General features: G+C 46.8%; 1 protein-coding gene across 1 annotated transcript in view; it reads left to right on the top strand.

Moving 5' to 3' along the window:
• The first annotated feature begins 250 nt into the window (after window positions 1-250).
• The window catches only part of LOC146295277 (retinoic acid receptor beta-like), a 35,815-nt gene continuing 16,131 nt past the window's right edge, over window positions 251-19,934 (top strand). Inside the window, exons 1-3 of the mRNA XM_084696094.1 lie at window positions 251-929; window positions 7,645-7,793; window positions 16,656-16,797. Of these exons, the coding sequence (XP_084552220.1) occupies window positions 725-929; window positions 7,645-7,793; window positions 16,656-16,797 (496 nt within the window). The 5' untranslated portion in view covers window positions 251-724. The remainder of the gene's footprint in view (window positions 930-7,644; window positions 7,794-16,655; window positions 16,798-19,934) is intronic.

The following is a 19,934-nucleotide window of genomic DNA, read 5'->3' as shown; positions in this document are numbered from 1 at the left end:
AAACTGCTGTAAATTGTAGGTAAAACGGGCAAAATCCCGCTTCGTGGGATACATTAAAGATATTTCGAAATTGAAGAAAACTGTTTTGCTTAAGGAAATGTGTTTCTTACTAAATAAAGGGACGTTCTCAGAAGCGTTTCTCTTTTCTGCCTCACTCCCGCTGCAGAAGTGCTGGTGGTTTTGAGGCTGTGTGAGAATCCTGGGACTTGGTGATGTCAGACTGGTTGGGTCATTTGAAGGTTAGCAGCCTCGGAAGGGTTCATAGAAAGTTCACTCGCATATATTAGGCAATTCAATCTTTCATTCTCTGTGACAAAACTAGTAGGAAATGAGCTGCGTGGAGGCAGGATAACCAATTCGTCATCGAAAGGGAGATGTGGTTTTAAATGCGATCTATGATATTTATAAAATAATATTTCAATACCGCGGGCTCGAGCGAGGACTCTCTTGTGTTTGTAAACCTACGGGACGGCAGTGGACAACGTTTCGCGATAAACACGTTGGGATATTACGGAGGTGACTGGCTGACACACCTATCATCACAATAACTTGACAACGCAGTAAAATGGCAAATTACCATTTGGATCAATTTCAAGCTTTTAACAGGGGTGTCTGTCATTATTCATGATTCTACACAAGGAAGAATTGCCTACGAAGATATACGTGCCAAAAAAGGGACAGACTTTGATGGAGTTCTGTGGACTTATGTTTGCAGTTCTTATTCATGCTAAAGGACAAAACATATAAGAGTATACAGTTGCAAAGATCCATCATGTTTGACTGTATGGATGTGCTTGCCGTGAGTCCAGGACAAATGCTGGATTTCTACACTTCGGGTCCCTCTTCGTGTATGCTGCAGGAAAAGGCATTGAAAGCATGCTTCAGCGGACTGACTCAAAGAGATTGGCAGCATCGCCGGAGCGCTCAGTGTAGGTTCAGCCTTTAGTTGTTCAATTGTTTTCTAAATGTAGCCTATATAGGCTAAAGCATGCCTTAATACCATTGGTACAAAACTCCAGTCGGAGTAGATATCGATAAATAACAGGTTACTATCCATGCCACAGGTGTTTCCCACACTTGTCTTATGTCGATATTATTCATCTAGGGCTAAATGTTTAGGCTGAATAAGTGTTTCTTAAATTAGACTAGGATATTGCTTAATTTGCGATTTATGAAAATATTGCAATTTCTGACAAGCACACACAAGTTGAAGACCCTTCCATCCTATTTATTGCTCATTAAATCATGATAATGTGCTAGAAAAGATGTCTGTCACCCAGTGTAGTAGGCTAGTTAGTGTCACTCGTTTAGGTAGGCTACTGGCCTGCCAAGCATAATTAAAATGCACACTGTACAGAGTACAATTAAAACAACTTGAGGGCTTGATCCGACCAATTGAAGCAGCTCACTTACAAGCAAACTAGATCTTACTTAAAGAATCCCTAACAGAACCATATTTTATCCACCGGGTCATAAATTCTGTCCATTGAAGCAGTCTTAACTTACTGATGTAGCCTATGTTCTTTATCTGATTGCATGACCCACACCAGACTAAGGAATGCAAAGAGTAAACACAGGCTGCGCTTTGACACCTCCACCCCAGCACGAGAGATGACAGGGGGCGGCCAGTCACCTAGACCTCGGAGAAGTCCGCGAGTCCGATAGGACGCTCATTTAGATAAATGTCCAGTCGACATTTCAACCGTTAGCTGGCTACAAATGTTAGACTTCAAATCAATCTCTGCATTTTAAACTAGTCACATTAGACGGTTTCTTTTTTATGGAAAGACTAATGGCTTCCATTCATATCCCCTCACAAGTTGCTAAACTGCAACTCATACCGTTTCAGATGGTTAATATGGAAATAGTTGGCTTATCTGTGTTTGTCTGAGCCTTCGCTTATTGTGAAAGCGCGATATCCAAGCACCTGAAGTGTTTGTTTAGCCCTATCCCCTCCTGTTCCGTGATTTATTTTGAAAATATAACGACGGAGTAAAGATAAGCTTAAGCGCTGTCTCACTGGCACTTCCCGGGACATGTTTGCTCGAGGGGCACACATTAGTCTTGAGGGTTTCTTATCAGTGAAGGTAAAGTGGAAAAGGTTGCTACTAGAAGTTCCTCAATCCATTTGCTCTTTACACAAGCAATTTGTTTGATCAAACCGTTTTTCTGGATCATTGTGTCAAAGCTTAGATTTTGTTAGGCTATTTATGTTTTTCTGGTCATAAATGTATTGACAGAACTCGGTGTTAACCAATTCATCAAATACAAAATAATCTAATCGGTAACCCCACAGCAGGGGTGACAATGATTGGTATGATAAACGATATAATTATAGATGCTAAATATAATAACAATATAAAAATAGATCTAGTGATGAAAAGAATCACAAGGTTTGTTTTAGTTCAAGTTCATTATAGTTTCAAGTAGGCTACAACAACAATGTCAAAACATTTGTTTATTGATTTGCTTTGGTTTTAGAAAAAAACTGTAATAATCTTACAAATTGTGTCATTTCAGGCATTAACATATTTACACAAGTGCATTTTTGAGGTGACACAGTAATCCAAAGACTCGTGAGAATGGTGGGCTGAGTTCCTGCATATCTTTGCTGGGATCATATTCGAAAACACAGTTTCCCTGTTAACTCATTTCAGCATGTGTGTTGCTTAAGCAACCAGGAATAATTAAATCATCTTCGGCATTAAAATAAATGACACTGTAATTAAAAATGACACCTAGGTGCCTTTGATTTGCAATTCAGTGCAATTAGAAAATCACTGCCATTAAAAGTAGAGTGCAAATTAGGCTGATAAAAAGACTGAATTCATCAACCAGGCAGTGGATCAGAACAAGATAAAGTTGATTGGAGTTTATTTCTGTATGCTGGTTCACACACATACACATTAGCCTTTTGTGCCATTGTGCTGGAAACCTTTTGCCCTCTCATGTTTGAATAAAGCACAGTATGAATTAGACTTTGATTTGAAAAGCTTCCTGAGCGAGTTCATTGAAATGTTGCCTTATTACATTATTTATTCAGGATAATGGAAAGCCCCTGGGAATTAATTAGCTACATTGTCAGTGAAAGCTTCCCCAACACACTTCTCCTTTTTGGTTGAGATGTTCATTTGGAATGATCAGGATTGTACCAAATTGTAAGGTGTGTTTTTACTGAGAAAATAACCCCCTGTCCATTGTGCCCGAATCATATAATTTGCTCTTGTCACCACCTCAAACATTATCCATGCAGGTTTGACAAAGCTGGGACGAAATCATTTCTATGATGGTATGTTTTGTCACATAGATAATTGTTGTTATTGTTGTTTCAAAGAGACATGGCACGTAGGAGTCTTGTGTTTGTTTACTTAAGCATGTAAGACAGTGCAGTATGTGGTCAGTATGGTGTGCCAGAGATAATTCCCTTTGATTATAATATGTATGCACACACTTGCTTAAAAAATGAGAGCTTAATATTGGCAGTTACACTGGCTGCCCATGAGACTGCATGTCTTCTCACAGTCATTTGAGGTCCACTCTTTGATACAAACAAATCGACAAGATTACAGCATAATATAGTGTTCAGTGTATGTTTGTGATATAGGCTAATTGGAGGGTCTCTGTCTTCAAGGCCATTGGCACAGCTTGCTCACAAAGTTAATTTTGCGTGCCTGCAAAACGACAGCTTAGTGGGATAGGGGGGTGGTGGTGATGGGTGGGGGTGGTAAAAGCTGTGTACAACTTTGAAAGGAGAGGAAGCTGTCTGATGACAGGCCATGCTTCATCTGCATGAAGTGCAGTTGTCTGAACTCCCACTCTTGTGTCAGGAATGTGGGGAGCGTTGGACCGGCTCCTCACAGCACCGGTGCAGTGCCACAGCACGACCACAACTGTCGTGTGAGTGGCGTTGTCTAGAGATTCTCCTCATGGCTTGAGTTGCGGCAAAACAGTGGTAAACCGTATGTCGAGGACTGAAAAATTCCTCCTTTTTTCATGATTCAGTTGATGGTGATGTTGTGTCTGGTTTCTGGTGCTGATAAATAAGAAATATTTGAATTTGATGAATTTTCCAACCTTCAAATAATCCTTCTGCTGAAGTGTGTTATTGGTCCTCTGCAAGACACTCTCGTTTAGGCAGACTTTCCTTACACTGTTGGCTGACTCACCCAGTGTGGAGCTTAGGAAAGAGCAGACTTGACATGTTCTAACAACTTCAGAGCTTTCGTCAGGATCAAATTACCACTTAAAGTTCTGGCTGGGGAGCATAAAATCATAACACAGGCCAGCTTGAAAGGCAACAATTTCCAAGGATAAAAAAAAAAAAAACTATCAAATTTCCCTACTTCCCACTGGAACTCTCCATCCCCCTTCTTTCCCTCTCTTCTTCCCTCTTCGCTCTCTCTTTCTTTTACAACTCATAGTTCCCCACTCTGTCTTTATTAGAGCTTTGAAGTTGGAGCGCACCTGTTGTGCTTGTGCTACATGGAGTTTAGAAGAGATGGGTGCCCTGCGACCCGCCCCCAGCGCAAGTTTGACCTCTCAGCAGAAGTCATATTGGGGTCACGGGGGTTGTAGAGAGGTTAAGGGAAGGGAGCAGTGCTGAGAGTGGTGCTATTTCTCTGAGGGACCCAGTTTCATCCAGCTCTGGTACTCTGATTCAGGCTTTTTCCCCATGTCTTGATCAGTTGAAACATTATACTTTGATGTTATCTTTCGGTGATGTGGCCAGTTTTATGCACAACGTGTCCCCTGAAGCTGTTCAGAAGCCCCCCCCCCCCCACACACACACACACACACACACTTCAACTCCCACCACCCTATAGATTTTACCAAGCCAGTTCCCTTCCTGAGAAGGAACTTTTTTTAGGTGAAATCTTCAAAAACATTTAGTTTTCGGTTTGATGACTGTTTTTCATTGTCCTTTTTTTTCTTTCTTTAAGTGTTTAAGGGGCTTATGTATATCCATCACAATCAAATGTGTAGAGTCTGCGAGTGCTGAGGAAAGCTGGTTCTAATTTGGTGTACTCTGGGTGAACTCTGACGTTTCCTCTGACTCTGGGCCTCGTGGATGTGAGCTATGTGCTCTCCGCTCCTGCAGAGAAGCCGGAGGAAGAGGGAGAAAAACACTTCCAGACTGGATAAACTGTCAGCTGAGTCCAGGAGGGGGACTGTATCCAATGATCCCAACGTTTCAGTGCAATAAACCCCTAATCCTCCAGTACTGTGCCCACCGTTCCACACCCATATCACCACAGCCGCCCCTCGGACCAGACCAAATACACAAATAGCCTGGGGAATAGCATTTCTCGCTGCCCTCCTCTCTTTCTCTCCTCTTTCCTCCCTCTCTCTCCCTCTCACGCTCTTTCACTAACTCCCACTTCACATGCACTCTATCCCTTCTGCTCCTGGTCTCTTACCTGCTCTTCTCCTCCTGGTCTCTTACCTGCTCTTGCGCCTCCATGTGTGTCCTTGTCAGTTTTGGGGGTTTCTAAGCAGATTGTGGAATTCAGAGACAACTGCTCTTCTGTGATTAGTCGCTTAAAGCCGCTTTGACCCAATTCGGTGCCATTGCGATATCATTGTGTTCAATTGCGTGCGGTGTGTGGAACAGAGAACAGACCCTGCCTCAGGTCCCTTGCCATCTGTGTGTCCCGCAGACCATAAGGGATAAGGAGGACTGTGATCTTTTGCCATGTCACTGGCCATAAGTCAGAGTGGAAAAGGTGGACAGGAGGTGTTTCCCCGCAGGATAGGGGCTGAACAGACCCCTACAGAGCCTGCCTGGGTCGCTTCTCCTCGCACAAGCATACGCACACACACGTTGCACACACACGCAGACATCACACACACACACACACACACACATCCGAGTGTTCATGCCCCTTTAGTTATGCTGGACTTGACAAATCAGGAGTTTTGTTTTCACTCCCCACTTTCCCTCCCTGTAAATTCAGAAAAAATGCTTTCAACAAGGTGTGTTTGACCCCCCCTGGCAGGTTCAGCTGGGGGCTAAGAGTTCAGGAGGAGAAACCATCAGACATTTTTCTCTGTCTTCTCTAACCCGCGTTGAGCCGTGCGCCTGTCTGTGGCTGCCCTTCGTGCTTGTAGCGGTGCTGTGTGTGTGTATGTTAACATGCAGGGAAGTTGACTCTGACACGTCCAGGTTTAATCACTCGGAAAATGGAAAAAAGGTCCCTTGCGCCCCACAGGCGATACAGCACAGCCTCTCTCTCTCTCTCTCTCTCTCTCTCTCTCTCTCTCTCACACACACACACACATACTCTCAAAGTGGCAAGGGATGCATCTTCTGTGCCCCATCTGTCTGCAGGTGTCCACAGCGCCTCTTAGAAGCAGCCATGAGTTTCAAATAGGCAGCGGCCAAGCGAACTGTACGCCTGCATGGTGAAATAGGTTGAAGGCAATACCCCTCTCTCCCCTGTGTAGCTATCCAGCCGTCTCAAACGCTCCGAGGGTAGATCAGTTACATGAAGGTTTTTTTTTTTTTTTTTACCAGGCAGGTACAGGAGTATAGTGCTCCATGCCACCTGGGAAGTGTAATATACATTTGTGTTGTGGCTCAGTGGTTACGCCAGGAACCCTGTTTTGTGAACACGGAACACCTTGTTTTACATACTACAGATGATTCCCTTGCGTGGGTTTATAAAACTGGATGAAACCCCCTGTGGAGGGACAGTCTCTTCATATGATTCCAACGGGCTCCAAGCTCACTCTGCTCCCTGCTAGGCACATCAGAGGGAAAACATTTTTTTGGGGCAATGAGATGAACAGCTAACTGACCAGATATAAATGTCTGTCTCATTCAATTAAATCCGGTTCAAGTCAAGTCACTGGAAGTGTCTTTTCATTCTTTTTGCTTTAGAAATCCATCATTTTACCTTCAAATGACTGACTGGACAAGAATGCTTTTTATAATGGCTCGGTTTCATTTGAATGAACAAGCTATCCTGACCTTCGTCCAACAACAAGAACACTCAAACAAAGAGACATGCACACTAACACTTCAATCTTCCCTCTCAGCCATATGGTTCTCCCCTGCATAACACAACCATTTTGCGGTCAAACCTTAATGTTTGGTTGAATCAACAGCCTTTGAGGTTCAATCTAGTAGCAGATTAGATGTAACCACCGGGGGAAGGGAAGGGGTTGCATGGAGTTGGCCTCTAATTATGTGTAACTAAGTTTGCTCTGATGAAGTACGGAAGAATGTAATCCAATGAGTCAACCTGCTGGAAGGACTGTGCCGATCGATGGAAGGGGGACAGGGATAGGACAGCACTCTAGGAAATTGAAAAGAGAACCCACAGTACCTTGTTTGACCCAGACATTCCACTGTGCATTAAAGTGCACCCAAATAGGGCCACAGGTGGGCTTCCCAGAAAATCATTAAGTATGAATGCATACGCATGTGTGTTTCATTTGGAAATGACACAAAGGCCTCGGCCCCATGGCCGCGCATGTACGCAAACCGGAAAAAATATATTCTCGTTTGTAGCAAACAGGGGAAAAAAACGTTGATTCTCAAAACCACAATTTGCCCATGGTCTATTGTCTCGGCAGCATGCCCTGACCTCGCCACTGTCCTCCGAGCCTCGCTCACATCTCTCCTGCCTGTTCCCTCCGCAGCCATCGAGACCCAGAGCACCAGCTCTGAGGAGCTTGTCCCCAGCCCGCCATCTCCGCTGCCCCCACCACGAGTCTACAAGCCCTGCTTCGTGTGCCAGGACAAGTCCTCTGGGTACCACTATGGCGTCAGCGCCTGTGAGGGATGCAAGGTAAGCTTCCGGCTGGCGAACTGAAACAGTTTTTCTCTCAGCGCTTGTTAGGAGCTAACCCTTCAAACACAGTCAGGTATCCATAATTACAGACACATGATTAACAAGGAGTCACTGAGGTAATCCGAAATCATATATTGTCCACCGAATTATTTTATATTGGCTAGTAAGATTTAACAAGAAATCAACAACAGATTCAAAGATGAAGCATGTCCTAAGCATTTTAAATGTGTTGTTTCCCTGAATTCATGGCTTGATGGAGACAAAAGAAAACAGAGACTGAAATAACTTCTCTTATGAAGCACAGTATACAAATGTCCATCTCCTGTTGGGCTGCTGTTTTGAGTAGTGCTCAAAACAGAGCACTTGAAGTGCTTGTGATGAACTCATTAATGTCAACCAGTTTGAATGAATGCTTTCAAAGCTGATGCTGAGTAAACAGCAGCAGTCTGGCCATTAAGAAACTCGGAAACACAGTCTTTGACCTGTATGCTGCAGGTATTATGGAAAGTGCACACAGAGACCAATGTTCTACTCTGCTCAGTATGGATGTACTAGTGTTCTGTAGTGCTCTCATTTACCTTCTCTCTCTCTCTCTCTCTCTCTCTCTCTCTCTCTCTCTCTCTCTCTCTCTCTCTCTCTCTCTCTCTCTCTCTCTCTCTCTCTCTCTCTCTCTCTCTGTGTCTTTCTTTCTTTGTTTCTCTCTCTCTCTGTGTCTTTCTTTCTTTGTTTCTCTCTCTCTCTCTCTCTCTCTCTCTCTCTCTCGCTCTCTCTCTCTGTGTCTTTCTTTCTTTGTTTCTCTCTCTCTCTCTCTCTGTCTTTCTTTCTTTCTTTCTTTGTTTCTCTCTCTCCCTGTCTCTCTGTCTCTCTCTCTCTCTCTGTCCTTGTCTCGCTTTATCTCTCTGTCCCCCTCTCTCCATGTGTAATTGAATAGAAGGAATTCCAGAAATCCTTTGGAGTTTTTAGTGAAGGTGGTGATCAGCTCACTCACAGGGGTTCGGGTCAAACTGAGTTCTCCCTGGACAACCAAGGTGGCCATGAATCCAATGATTTAAGCCTTGGCTTATGCCTTCCGTAACCCCTGACCGTTATCCCACAGCCAACCTCCATTGAGTTATAATATGAATATGTACACTGGAGGGGATTTTGAAGGCAAAGCTACTGCAATGAAAACAGAAAACATTGACACATTGCTTGTAAACACCTACTTTCACACACACACACGCATTTGCACAGACACACACTTTTCTAATGATCATTCTCGTCCTATATCATAACGTCCGAACAATAAACAAACTCCTTTTACCCCCTCTTCCCTTCAAGGCACATGCAGGGTCTATACAGACGTCAACGGCTCCCTGACTGCTTGTGAGAACAGGGGGAACGTGAGATGGTTTAATGGCACATATACCCCCTCAGATTGAGGCACAGATGTAAAAACAGCCAAACTCATGTTCGAATAGCTTTTGATTTCTGTGACATCTTGACTTGGAAGGATTAGGCGACGGATTATAGCTTTGACTGTGTCGTGTTTCAGTCTCCATGGCAAAGGCATTGTAGTCCTGGGTGTAAGGGGCCGGGCCCTGCTATTGGACAGGCTCAACGGAGCGTGCTCCCACAGCTGTAGGGTTTTACACACTCTCCTGAGTTTCACTGGAGAGCTCTGTGAATGATCGAATTACACTTGCAAACAAATAAAGCTTAAGTTAATGTGTGTGTGTGTGTGTGTGTGTGTGTGTGTATGTTTGAGCTTTTAGAGATGTTTTATCCTTGCTCCCAGGTCCCCTTCATTTCCATGATCTGACAGAAGAACACACTCTGTTTGAGATGTGTGGAGGGCATGTGATTTGACTTGGTAAAACGGAGAGCAGACATATGGGTCTCCAGAAGCGCATGCATATGCAAAGACAGCCTGCTACCTCCTCGTTCTCAGTCAGGGAGGCCGCAAAGTCAAGATGGCTCTTTTTCAAGGGGCCTTCCAGTGTTCCTGTCTGCCAATGTCACACAGTGTTGGTGTCACCCTCCTTTGTGTCCTACAGTAAAAGTTAGTTTTACGCTAGTCCCTCAGGCTAGTGGGAATATGCCTTGAATATGGTTTCAGTACCATAAAATCCTGAAATAACTATCAAATGGTAAACACTGTGAAACTAACTTGACGATGCTGGCCAAGGGAAGCTTCAGTGACAGTTAGCGAGGCATGAGAGATAGGGAATCAACTCTTGAATGTTGCTTCTTTTCATGTCGATTACAACATTTATAGGAGTGTATACTTTTCAACAAGTGGAGGTTTCATTAAATGGAGACCATTGTAGGTTTCAGAAGCTTAACTACAATGGAAGCCTATTATTACAAGTCTATTGAAAAACTAACAGGCCATAAATTATTTAAATAGGCACAGTTGAAGTAGACTTGAATAAAATAGCTTGTCACAGGCGTGTAGCTGTTCTTTGGCTACCTATGGTCTGGTGGATTTACTTAGAAAAAGTGGAGACAAGCTCTTATCTATCTCTCTTCAGCTGTCAGAAGCAGAATGGAGCTTTGTGGTGGGCTGCCTGGATGAAAGTCAAAGTGTTTAGGACCCAGTATAGTCTTCAAGGCTGTCTCACCTTCATCACGCTCCTGTGTGTTCCAAGTGAGGCCACTTATGAGGGAACTTGGTTTGGCTGGTACAGTATGCTCTTCAACATGTCTCCGTCGCTGCGGGCCGACTGTATCAGCCTGGGAACATCGGAAGCGGAGGGGAGTCACAGCAGTGTGAATAAGGCACAACTGACTGGTGTGAAACATGTGAAACGTGTGGAACAGTAAGAGGTTGTTTGAAAGGCCTGTCAAATTGTGTATCATGTATAGCCAACTAAGACCCACATGACGGTTTTTGAAAATGTTTCAATGAGCGACAAGGATAAAGTATTTTATTACCTTGTCCTTGCTGACAGTTTTTTTGGCAAAACGCCTGGCCCTTCCCTCCTCTTTTTCTTTAGTACTGTGGCGTGGGTATAAAGGGATTTGTTTGACTGAACCAGGTTGACAAGCAGGAGGGAGGAAGGCCACATCTTCTTTGAATCCATTTTAAGAAAATTAATATCGTGATTTTGTGCTGCCTTCTACACACTTCCGCTAAATCTGTGTCTCAAACATCCATACGCCCCCTCCCCCCCACACACTCACACACAAGTGCACATACTCAAACACACTCACACATCACACACACATGGATGTGGCTCACCCAGAGCTGTTAAGCATGCTCCAGTCTCCCAGGACCTTCTCTCCACACCTCTGTGTTATTGTGTTTTTTCGAATACCATTACTTCCTTCTTGCTGTCTGATAAAGATGTGGAATGAATGATTAAAAGCTTAGTTTTGATGACAGTTTAGAGCGTGAAGAGGGAGAGAGAAAGAGGGGAAAGCAAGAAGAGGGAGAGAGAGGGAGATAGAAAACAGAGGGAGAGAGGGAGAGAGAGGGAGAGAGAGGGAGAGAGAGGGAGAGAGAGGGAGAGGGAGAGAGAGGGAGAGAGAGGGAGATAGAAAACAGAGGAAGAAAGAGAGGGAGAGAGAGAGAGAGAGGGAGAGAGAGAGGGAGAGAGGGAGAGAGAGAGAGAGAGAGAGAGGGGTGTTTAGGATCTGTTAGGGCCTCTCTGAGGCTCTGTTCTGCCTGTCATAATAACGTAGACCCCTCCTTCAGTGCAGGACGGAAGCTGCTAACACACAGTCTATAATGTGATTTGTCAACGTTCTACAACATGAAAGCGCCTGAGTTCTAATAGAGGGAGAAATCAAATGGAGAAGGTCAAGTACGCTCCGCACATGGTCGGGTGTGACGGAAAGTGGATCTGATTATCCTAACTGGGCCTGCCTCCCTCTCCTTTGATGGCATTTTCTGCTCAACTGGTGACATTGTTTTGTGTCCCTTCTCTTCATGGCCAACCCCATCTTACGGAAAATGTTTGTATTCTTTCAGATGTTTTTCAGACTGTCTGAAGCGCGGTTGCCTGGGTATGCGAGTGTCTGAATCTCTGTGTGTGCAAACCCATACATGGGTTAGAGAAATATTTGTATTAGTGTGCGTTTGGTTCTTTTTCCTGAGGTGGGAAAAGTGTGATCTGATTCACAGTGAGGTGTGGACTGTTTGCTTTTGTCCTGAGAGGAGTGTGCCGTAGACTGGGTCCTGTTGCATGTGTGGAGATAATGACTCTCAGACAGTCAAACAAGGCTCTTTATCATGACACCCACTAGGCAAACAAATGTAAACAGTTGAGAGCGTGTTGAACTGGAACAAGTGAAATGGGTGCGAAAATCTCTGTACCTTTTCACACCAATGAGGTCATAAATGGTGCAGTTGATGACTTTTACAGTTTCCCACCTAAGTGTGTTTTCAAATCCCAATTTTAACCTTATGAACTGTGTCACAGTAATATTTCAGGTATGTCCGACGAGTTATTTAAATAATTTCTGCTGTTGGCATCACTAGATGTACTAGTTGTACTAGATGGTACTAGAGGTAAAGACGTACACTCATATAAAGGATAATGTGTGCTTGGAGAGTGTCTTTATGTAAAGTAGTTGCAAACTGTGTCATTCATCCTGTCAGTCGGCTGTTATTATCAGTGTTTGGCCTAGTTAATGGGTGGGGTGGGTCAGCCCATCGATCCTAGACTACCTTTGTGAGAGCGAGCTGTCAAAGATGGCTGTTGAGAGACAACCCCTTACCCCCACCCTTTCCCCCTCAGCCCCCACACGCAGGTCCCTGCGTGGCTGAGGTGAAAACTCACAGCTCAATGGAGACAGACCGTCTGAAGAAGACTGGAGTTACAGTGGAGCGTTTGTGGGTCGGAGGGAGATTCGAAACCCATCGGGGGGGGCCCTCTTCATTCTCTCCACCATCCTGTCTTTCTTCTCTCTCTTTCAGTCTCTTTCCCTCGCTCTCGCTCGCTCCCTCTGTCTCTGATTCCATTCAGGGCAGGCGAGGTGAGTCACCCGCTCCTTTGAAAAGCTTCTGACGGCCTCTCGCTCGCCCTCTCCCTCTTCGCCCTTCCCACCGTATCCCTCATCCCTCCTTCTCTCTCGCTTCGCTTAGCCGGCCCATCTGTGGTTTTCGGGCTCTCCGATGTGCAGATAAGAACTGGTCGGGTTGCGGTGCTGTTTGTTTCCGGATTGGAGAGTCAAGAAAGAGAGGGAAAAATGTGGAGAAAGGAGGATGGATGGATGGCGCTTCTCATCCCTGTTGTGCACTGTTGTGCAGGACCCATTTGACTGCAGCTCTCCAGGGCCTGTACCTCTTATGTGTGTGTCTTATCTGTTGGGGTTTCACGTTCACCACGGCAACAAAGCCGGTCTTTGTGTGGGACGGGCTCCTTTTTTGCTCTCTTATTTACTCTGTCTTTTCAATGGTACCCAGCCTCGGTCGTCACCTCTCCCATGTTCAACAGAGGAACACAGCTCACACAAAGGGTGAACCGCAACCCTCTTCCCCTCCGCTCCCGTAACACAACCTCCATCCTTCCCTCCCTCACTCTTTCCCTCTCGTACCTTTGCCCATGCCCCCCACCCTCTTTGATTGGTGTGTTTCGCCTCTCCAGTGAACTGCAGGTGTAAGTAATAGCCTGGCTAAATTGCACCCCAGCCCAACCCCCGTCTCTTGCTCGTTTTTCTAGATCCCCCCCCCCCCCTTTCCCTTCCCGGGGGGGGGGGGGTCTCCAGTGTCCTCTCCACTTTCCACCACGGCGATAAGATGTCCGCGCGATTAAGAGCGAAAGCTAATCCGCTTCTCTGCCCCTCTGCCCGTACTGAATGCTCAGGCAACACAAAACGCCACAGTTGAGGGGGGGGGGAGGGGGGGGGCAGGGGATGGACAGAGGGTGGGTGGGGGGCGGTGGAGCGTCGAGGGGGCGAGGCCGAGGGGAAGGTGGTTGGGTTGTGGCTGAATAATTGATGGGAAGCGGCACTTTCGTTTTTTAATCTGTAAACGAGAAGGCCTGAGCTGCCCCGGCCGGCGCGGTGACACCCTATCCCTCCCCCATTAAGATAACAAGATGGTGGATAACGATCCCTGATAAGATGCAGTTTATCAGGCGTGGGGGGTGGGGATGGGTGGGGGGGGTGTATGGGAAAGTGTCCAGGGGAAGTGACCCTGTCGGTCTCCCAGGTGGATCAGCCCATGTCCCGGGAGGCCTCGTAGAGGTGTGGGGGGTGGAGGCAGGTGGTGGAGGGTTGATGGGGGGGGGGTGGTATAGTAGGGTTTCAGGTGATCTTGCCCTTAACATTACATCTTGCCAGGGTCTTATCTGGCAAACAGTTTCAGAAACGGATGAGATCTGTCCAGGTCGTGGCAGCGCTAGCCTTGGTAGGAGACAACCATCTGTGTCCCCACAGCCAACTGAGGATTTTATCCTCCATTTTTACGCCAACATGCCCCAATCGCCAACGCTAAGGTACACACAGTGCTCCACTCAAGGGGGTCCTTTAATACTGGGTTGCAAGCTGGAAATGAGAAAACAAGCAGCTCGCAAGCGGGAGAATATCACAGAAGGTCTGCAGTCGAGAGTATGGGGGAAGGAATAAAGAGAGGGAGAGAAGATGGTGAGAGCAGAGGAATGGAGATAGAGGAGGAGGAGGGGTGGAGAGAGACAGAGAGAGACAGAGAGAGACAGAGAGAGACAGAGAGAGACAGAGAGAGACAGAGAGAGACAGAGAGGTGATAAAGTATCTGTGGCTCTATGTCATCACAGACAGTGATAGCTTTTCCTAAGAGGCCCCACATAGATGAAGGGTCTTAGAGTGGACTGCTGCTAAGAAATAGTTTCAGAAAGACTCAATCCTCTATCGCTGTCTCTCACACTCTTTTTCCTTCTCTCTTTCACCCCGCCTCTCTCTCTCTCTTTCTCTCTCTCATTTTATCACTCTCTCTCTCACTCTCTGTCTGTCTCTAATTCGCTCTCTTGTACTTTCCGTCTCTCTCCCTCTCTCTATCTGCTTCTTAATTGACAAGCAGTCTTTTGTGTCCCCACATACTTGGAACCTGGATATATTTGATGCACATAATCACACGCTGCTTCTGGGCCAGCTGGTCTGATATGAACAGGGTTAAACTACCTCAGTGTCCTTGGATCCTTCATCCAACCTGAACACATCTCTCACACACACACACTCAACACACACACACAGCTCCAAGGGCGTCCGCCCTGTCCTCCAGATATTGGGCGTCCATCCTGATTGGTCATCCAGGTTTGAGCAGGATAACTGCCTGCCTGGCCTTGGGTGCTGCAGCCATGCACCACGGCACCATGCACGGCAGCATGCAGAGATGCCCGGCAACGGCCGTCAATCACTGCTAAGAGGAGATGTATAAGAATTCGCTCATCTTACCTCAGCCAGGATAAAGGCCTCTATTAAGAAAATGAGTGATGCCCAGCTGGGGGAGGTGACCTCGGAACGGTCACATGCTGTCAGGGCTGCGACGGGATTGGCTGGTGGATGTGTTGTCCGTGGCGCCGAGGGGGCGGTTCTGCGTTTGACGGATGCGGGAGGCAGGGCCCAGATGGGCTCCAGAGTCAGCCGTTTCAGCCCTGTGATCTAATCTGTTACCCATCATGCACTCTGCTCCTCTAATGAAAACGCAAGGTCCCATCAGTCACAAACGCATATGGGAAATGGAAATGTAAGCCACCCCCCCCTTCACACACACACATACACACACACAATAACCCTCTCCACAGATCTCCTCAGGCAGAGAGATGGACGTCTGTAAATATGTGCAAAGGGCCTGAATGATGGATGATCATAGCTCAGTACCCCAGAGCAAAATCTAATGAATCACAACTGAAACATCTTAAAAGAAGCTGGCTCTTTCTTTGCTAACCTAGCATCTTTCATCCTCCTCAGTGTTGCTGAAACTTCACAGACAACCCCTGTTCAGTTTTTTAAAACTCTAAATCTGATCTGAAAAGCGTGTAGTGTGCTGTGAATTCTGTATAATTCTTCTTCCGTACAGTCATAAATTATTGTACCGTGGAAAGTCACTTCATAATAGTAAATTAGATTACGGGCTGGTCTTGCCATCATTCTGAACGTTCTATAAAAGATATTTACTCACTGTGTGTCTCTTGAGGGGAGCGGAATAAATGTGTAGTTATCATGTGTTCACACTATGGTTGAACCAACCATCAATACTCCTGAGTGATGAATCTTGTAATAATACAAAAGGTGCCTATGGTAAAAGTTGGAAGTAGAAAAAAATAAATTATATATATATATATATATATATATATATATATATATATATATATATATATATAATACAAATTGAGAAAAGGAGTTCTGGCTTTGGACGCCTTTGGTCCTCTAGTTCTGTATGAGGGAGTTGTAAGAAGCTGAAAGTCACCTTGACAAATACAGAGCCCTTATTCCCCACACTCACCAGAACCAAAGCACAGAAACTCATACTCCCATACTGCACCATTCTCTGTAGGTCCTGATCCACTTAGGTGTCCCTGTGTTGTGTGTTCCAGTCCATTCTCATGAGGACCCTGCCTCGTAGCCTAACCCACCTTCCTTTGACGTTTTCCCCCCATAAAGAGCTGCCAGAACCCTCACCTACCCCCCCCCCCCCCCGTTACCCAGGACACAAGGCAGAATACATCTAGCATAACACCTTCACAAGCTCATAGAGGACGATTGAGTCTGACAGGATTACTAGGACTGCATACACTAAATGGGCTTTTGAAGTGGTGTAGCTGCAGAAGATTCAGACCGAATGAGATCAGAACAATGACGATCTAACTCTTCCTCTTCCTGTTCAGCCTTTCCCCTTCCACCCCTCCCCAATGTCACTCTCCCTAACTCTCCCCTTTTCTCTCTCCCTCAAAGGGTTTTTTCCGCAGAAGCATCCAGAAGAACATGGTGTACACGTGTCACAGGGACAAGAACTGCATCATCAACAAGGTGACGAGGAACCGCTGTCAGTACTGCCGCCTGCAGAAATGCTTCGCAGTGGGAATGTCCAAAGAGTGTGAGTCTCAATCCCTAATCCCACACTAATCCCAGCCACACCGCTTCCTAGTCCCCCCGCTTTCCCAGTCACATGGGACTGTCTCCAGTGTGTCCAATCCAACAGTGTCCCGCTCAGGCAGTTTGGGCTGTGGATTAAGTCATTTTCTTTTAATTATATGGCATTTACATGGTGTGTCGACTGACTGTGTGTGTGTGTGTGTGTGTGTGTGTGTGTGTGTGTGTGTGTGTGTGTGTGTGTGTGTGTGTGTGTGTGTGTGTGTGTGTGTGTGTGTGTGTGTGTGTGTGTGTGTGTGGTTGTTATTATGCTCTACAGTATCCATGTGGGATGACAGAATATTGCTCTTGAGATGCTGGCCCTCATCAGTTTCTCTGTGCTGGCCCTCAGAGACAAACCCATACAGACCCAACACAGTGTATACGATTATACAGTAAACTCCGAACTGTTAATTAAGACCCTTTCTAGAGCTGACCTGGAGAGGAAAGGGCCCCAAGCTGGGCCCTTAGGGTTTCTGAAATCTAATTAAAATGTGTCAGATGAGTTTTAATACGTTTTAATTATATTTCTATTTTTTTTACACAAATGTACAGATTTTGTATAGTCACATACTTCATGACAATGTAAATACTTGTTTGTACTTATACTTCGCAAGTATACTTTAAGGGCAGCATTTTGAAAAATCTAATACAGTATCTTGCCATCATAGAACATAGTGGCCTCTTGTGTACAAACTGCAAGGGCTGTCCTCCAAACACAGCATCATGAGAATAGAGTGTTCCATTTCTCTCCAGAGCAGGAGTCACTTGCTAATGTCCAAAATGCTCATGTTGCTCCATTCCATTGTTAGCCACAGGAACAGTTTGCATTTCACAGGTTATTGGCGCCTTTTGATTGCATCAGCAGTTATCGCCCAGGTCCACTTCACACTCCATTAGGCCCGAGGCCAGAGACCATTTATTTCCTTTTGTTGCTGTTCTTTTTTCCCCTCCTCTCCCCCACTGGTAAAAGCAGAACATAGGAGGTGATGTCTTAATACCCCCCCCCCCCCCCGACCCCCACTGGGCTGTGAGCTAGAGAGCCTCCCGTCACGGGTGGGGGGTCATTATGTTGTGTCCCTAACTTCTCCAACCTTCTGTAAGAAGAGGGAATGGAATGCTCTGGAGGGCTGCTGATGGGTTGTCATGTGCAGATATCTGCTGATAACTACTGAAAACAAAGGAACGAATTGTGTGTTAAGAGTGTGTGTGTTAGGTGTGTGTGTGTCTTGGGTGTGTGTGTGTGTTTGGTGTGTGTGCGTGTCCAGCTGCTCCGTTAACTATTCCTATCATCTCTCTCATACGCGGCCATGAGGCCCTGAGCCTCATGAGATCTGATATGACCCAGAATGTATCTGCTGTAAACTGTGAAGGAGGGTGGCTGTCTGTATGTGTCCGTGTGTGTGTGTGTGTGTAAGAGGAGGGGACCGTAAAGACAAAGCTCCATGCATCTGGCCTGACTCATCTGTGTGTCTCCCATCCCTGGCTTCTGCTGTGCTCTCTGGACTGGCGCCAGCCCAGTGTGGAATGCCAGAGGGGGACAGGGAAGTGGGGAGCTGTCATCACAGCCTGGAGCCTGCTCTGCTGTGCACGACTGTCATCACAGCCTGGAGCCTGCTCTGCTGTGCACTGCTCCCTCCCCTGCTCTCTGACATCACATGCAGGACTCAGGAAGACCGAAGGACCGCTGATAATTTCGACTCTCTGACTGGTGTCTGACACACACACATTCTTTTTCACTCTTTTTGTCACATGCACACAATCTCTCCTTCTCTTTCTATCTCACACACACCCGCATGCATGCATGCATTTACACACGCACGCCAAAATATATGCATTTTCACCATACACACAGACACAGAAAACAAACAAACGAACACCCAATCATGCATTTAAACCACGCACACCGCTGTCCTCTGACCAGAGCCAGTCGTCTGGACGGGAGCCAGCTCACCACGGCTAGTTGTATCACTATCACTCTCCCGCCGCAAGGTCATCTTGTCAGCGTGCAGGTGTCCCGTCTGACAGCCATCCCGACAGGGCCATTAGGTTAAACCCTCTCCACGGCCGCCGGCACAACAGAATTATGCATCGTTTCGCGAGACACACCTGGCTTCCGTTGGAAGCAGTCACACAATGTGTTATGGAGACTCGGCTTCTGCTGGAACGCACGCCATTCAGAAATATCGTGTTTATTTACTGGTGCATCTGTCGGAGAGCGCCGAGCACAGATGGCCGGCCCTCGCATGCTCGGGGAAACGGCGTCCGCCACCATCCACGCCGTCTGCTGCAGAATTTCCCTTCCCGAGCATCCATCGTCATCCCCGCAATCGCCGGAGAATCAGCAGACCAGTAAAGTGTCTGGAGGATACTCCACAGCAGCCAGGGAGGGAGGGAGGGGGAGAGAGAGAGGGAGAGGGAGGGAGGGAGGGAGGGAGGGAGAGGGAGGGAGGGAGGGGGAGGGGGGGGAGGGGGGGAGGGGGAGGGGGAGGGGGAGGGGGAGGGGGAGGGAGGGAGGGAGGGAGGGAGGGAGGGAGGGGGGGGGGGAGGGGGAGGGAGGGAGGGGGAGGGGGAGGGGGAGGGAGGGAGGGAGGGAGGGAGGGAGGGAGGGAGGGAGGGAGGGAGGGAGGGAGGGAGGGAGGGAGGGAGGGAGGGAGGGAGGGAGGGGGAGGGGGAGGGGGAGGGGGAGGGGGCTCTACATTTCTCGTGTCCTCGAAATGCCTGCCGTCGAGAGCGGCGGCGACGGACTCGAGTGTCGTCTTTAAACGGCCACTCGGAGCAGAGCTCGACGGCCCTCCACAGCAACACTTGACGACTCGAGGGTGTTTGTGTTCTGAATGGATTCATACGCGTTTTTGTCGGTGTAAAAACCCTTGGTGGTTTCAGACAAGTCCGGACATGCAAATACAAATTATTTTGTGCGAATTTAAATTGAGAGGGTCAAAAAAAAGCAGAGCCTCTCATTGGGATGTTAGGAGCTGTTTTCCTGGGTAGAAAGTCATCAAGATTAGATCCCTGTGCTACTTACATTCACCCCCCCCCCCTCTTTCCGTCTCTGGGAATTAAAAAGCCATCTATTTTCACGGCCTCTTGTCCGATGCA

Source organism: Hypomesus nipponensis, chromosome 4, assembly GCF_054491055.1.
Source record: "Hypomesus nipponensis isolate SF chromosome 4, ASM5449105v1, whole genome shotgun sequence".
Lineage (NCBI taxonomy): Eukaryota > Metazoa > Chordata > Actinopteri > Osmeriformes > Osmeridae > Hypomesus > Hypomesus nipponensis.
This window is presented reverse-complemented; position numbering and strand designations above follow the sequence as displayed.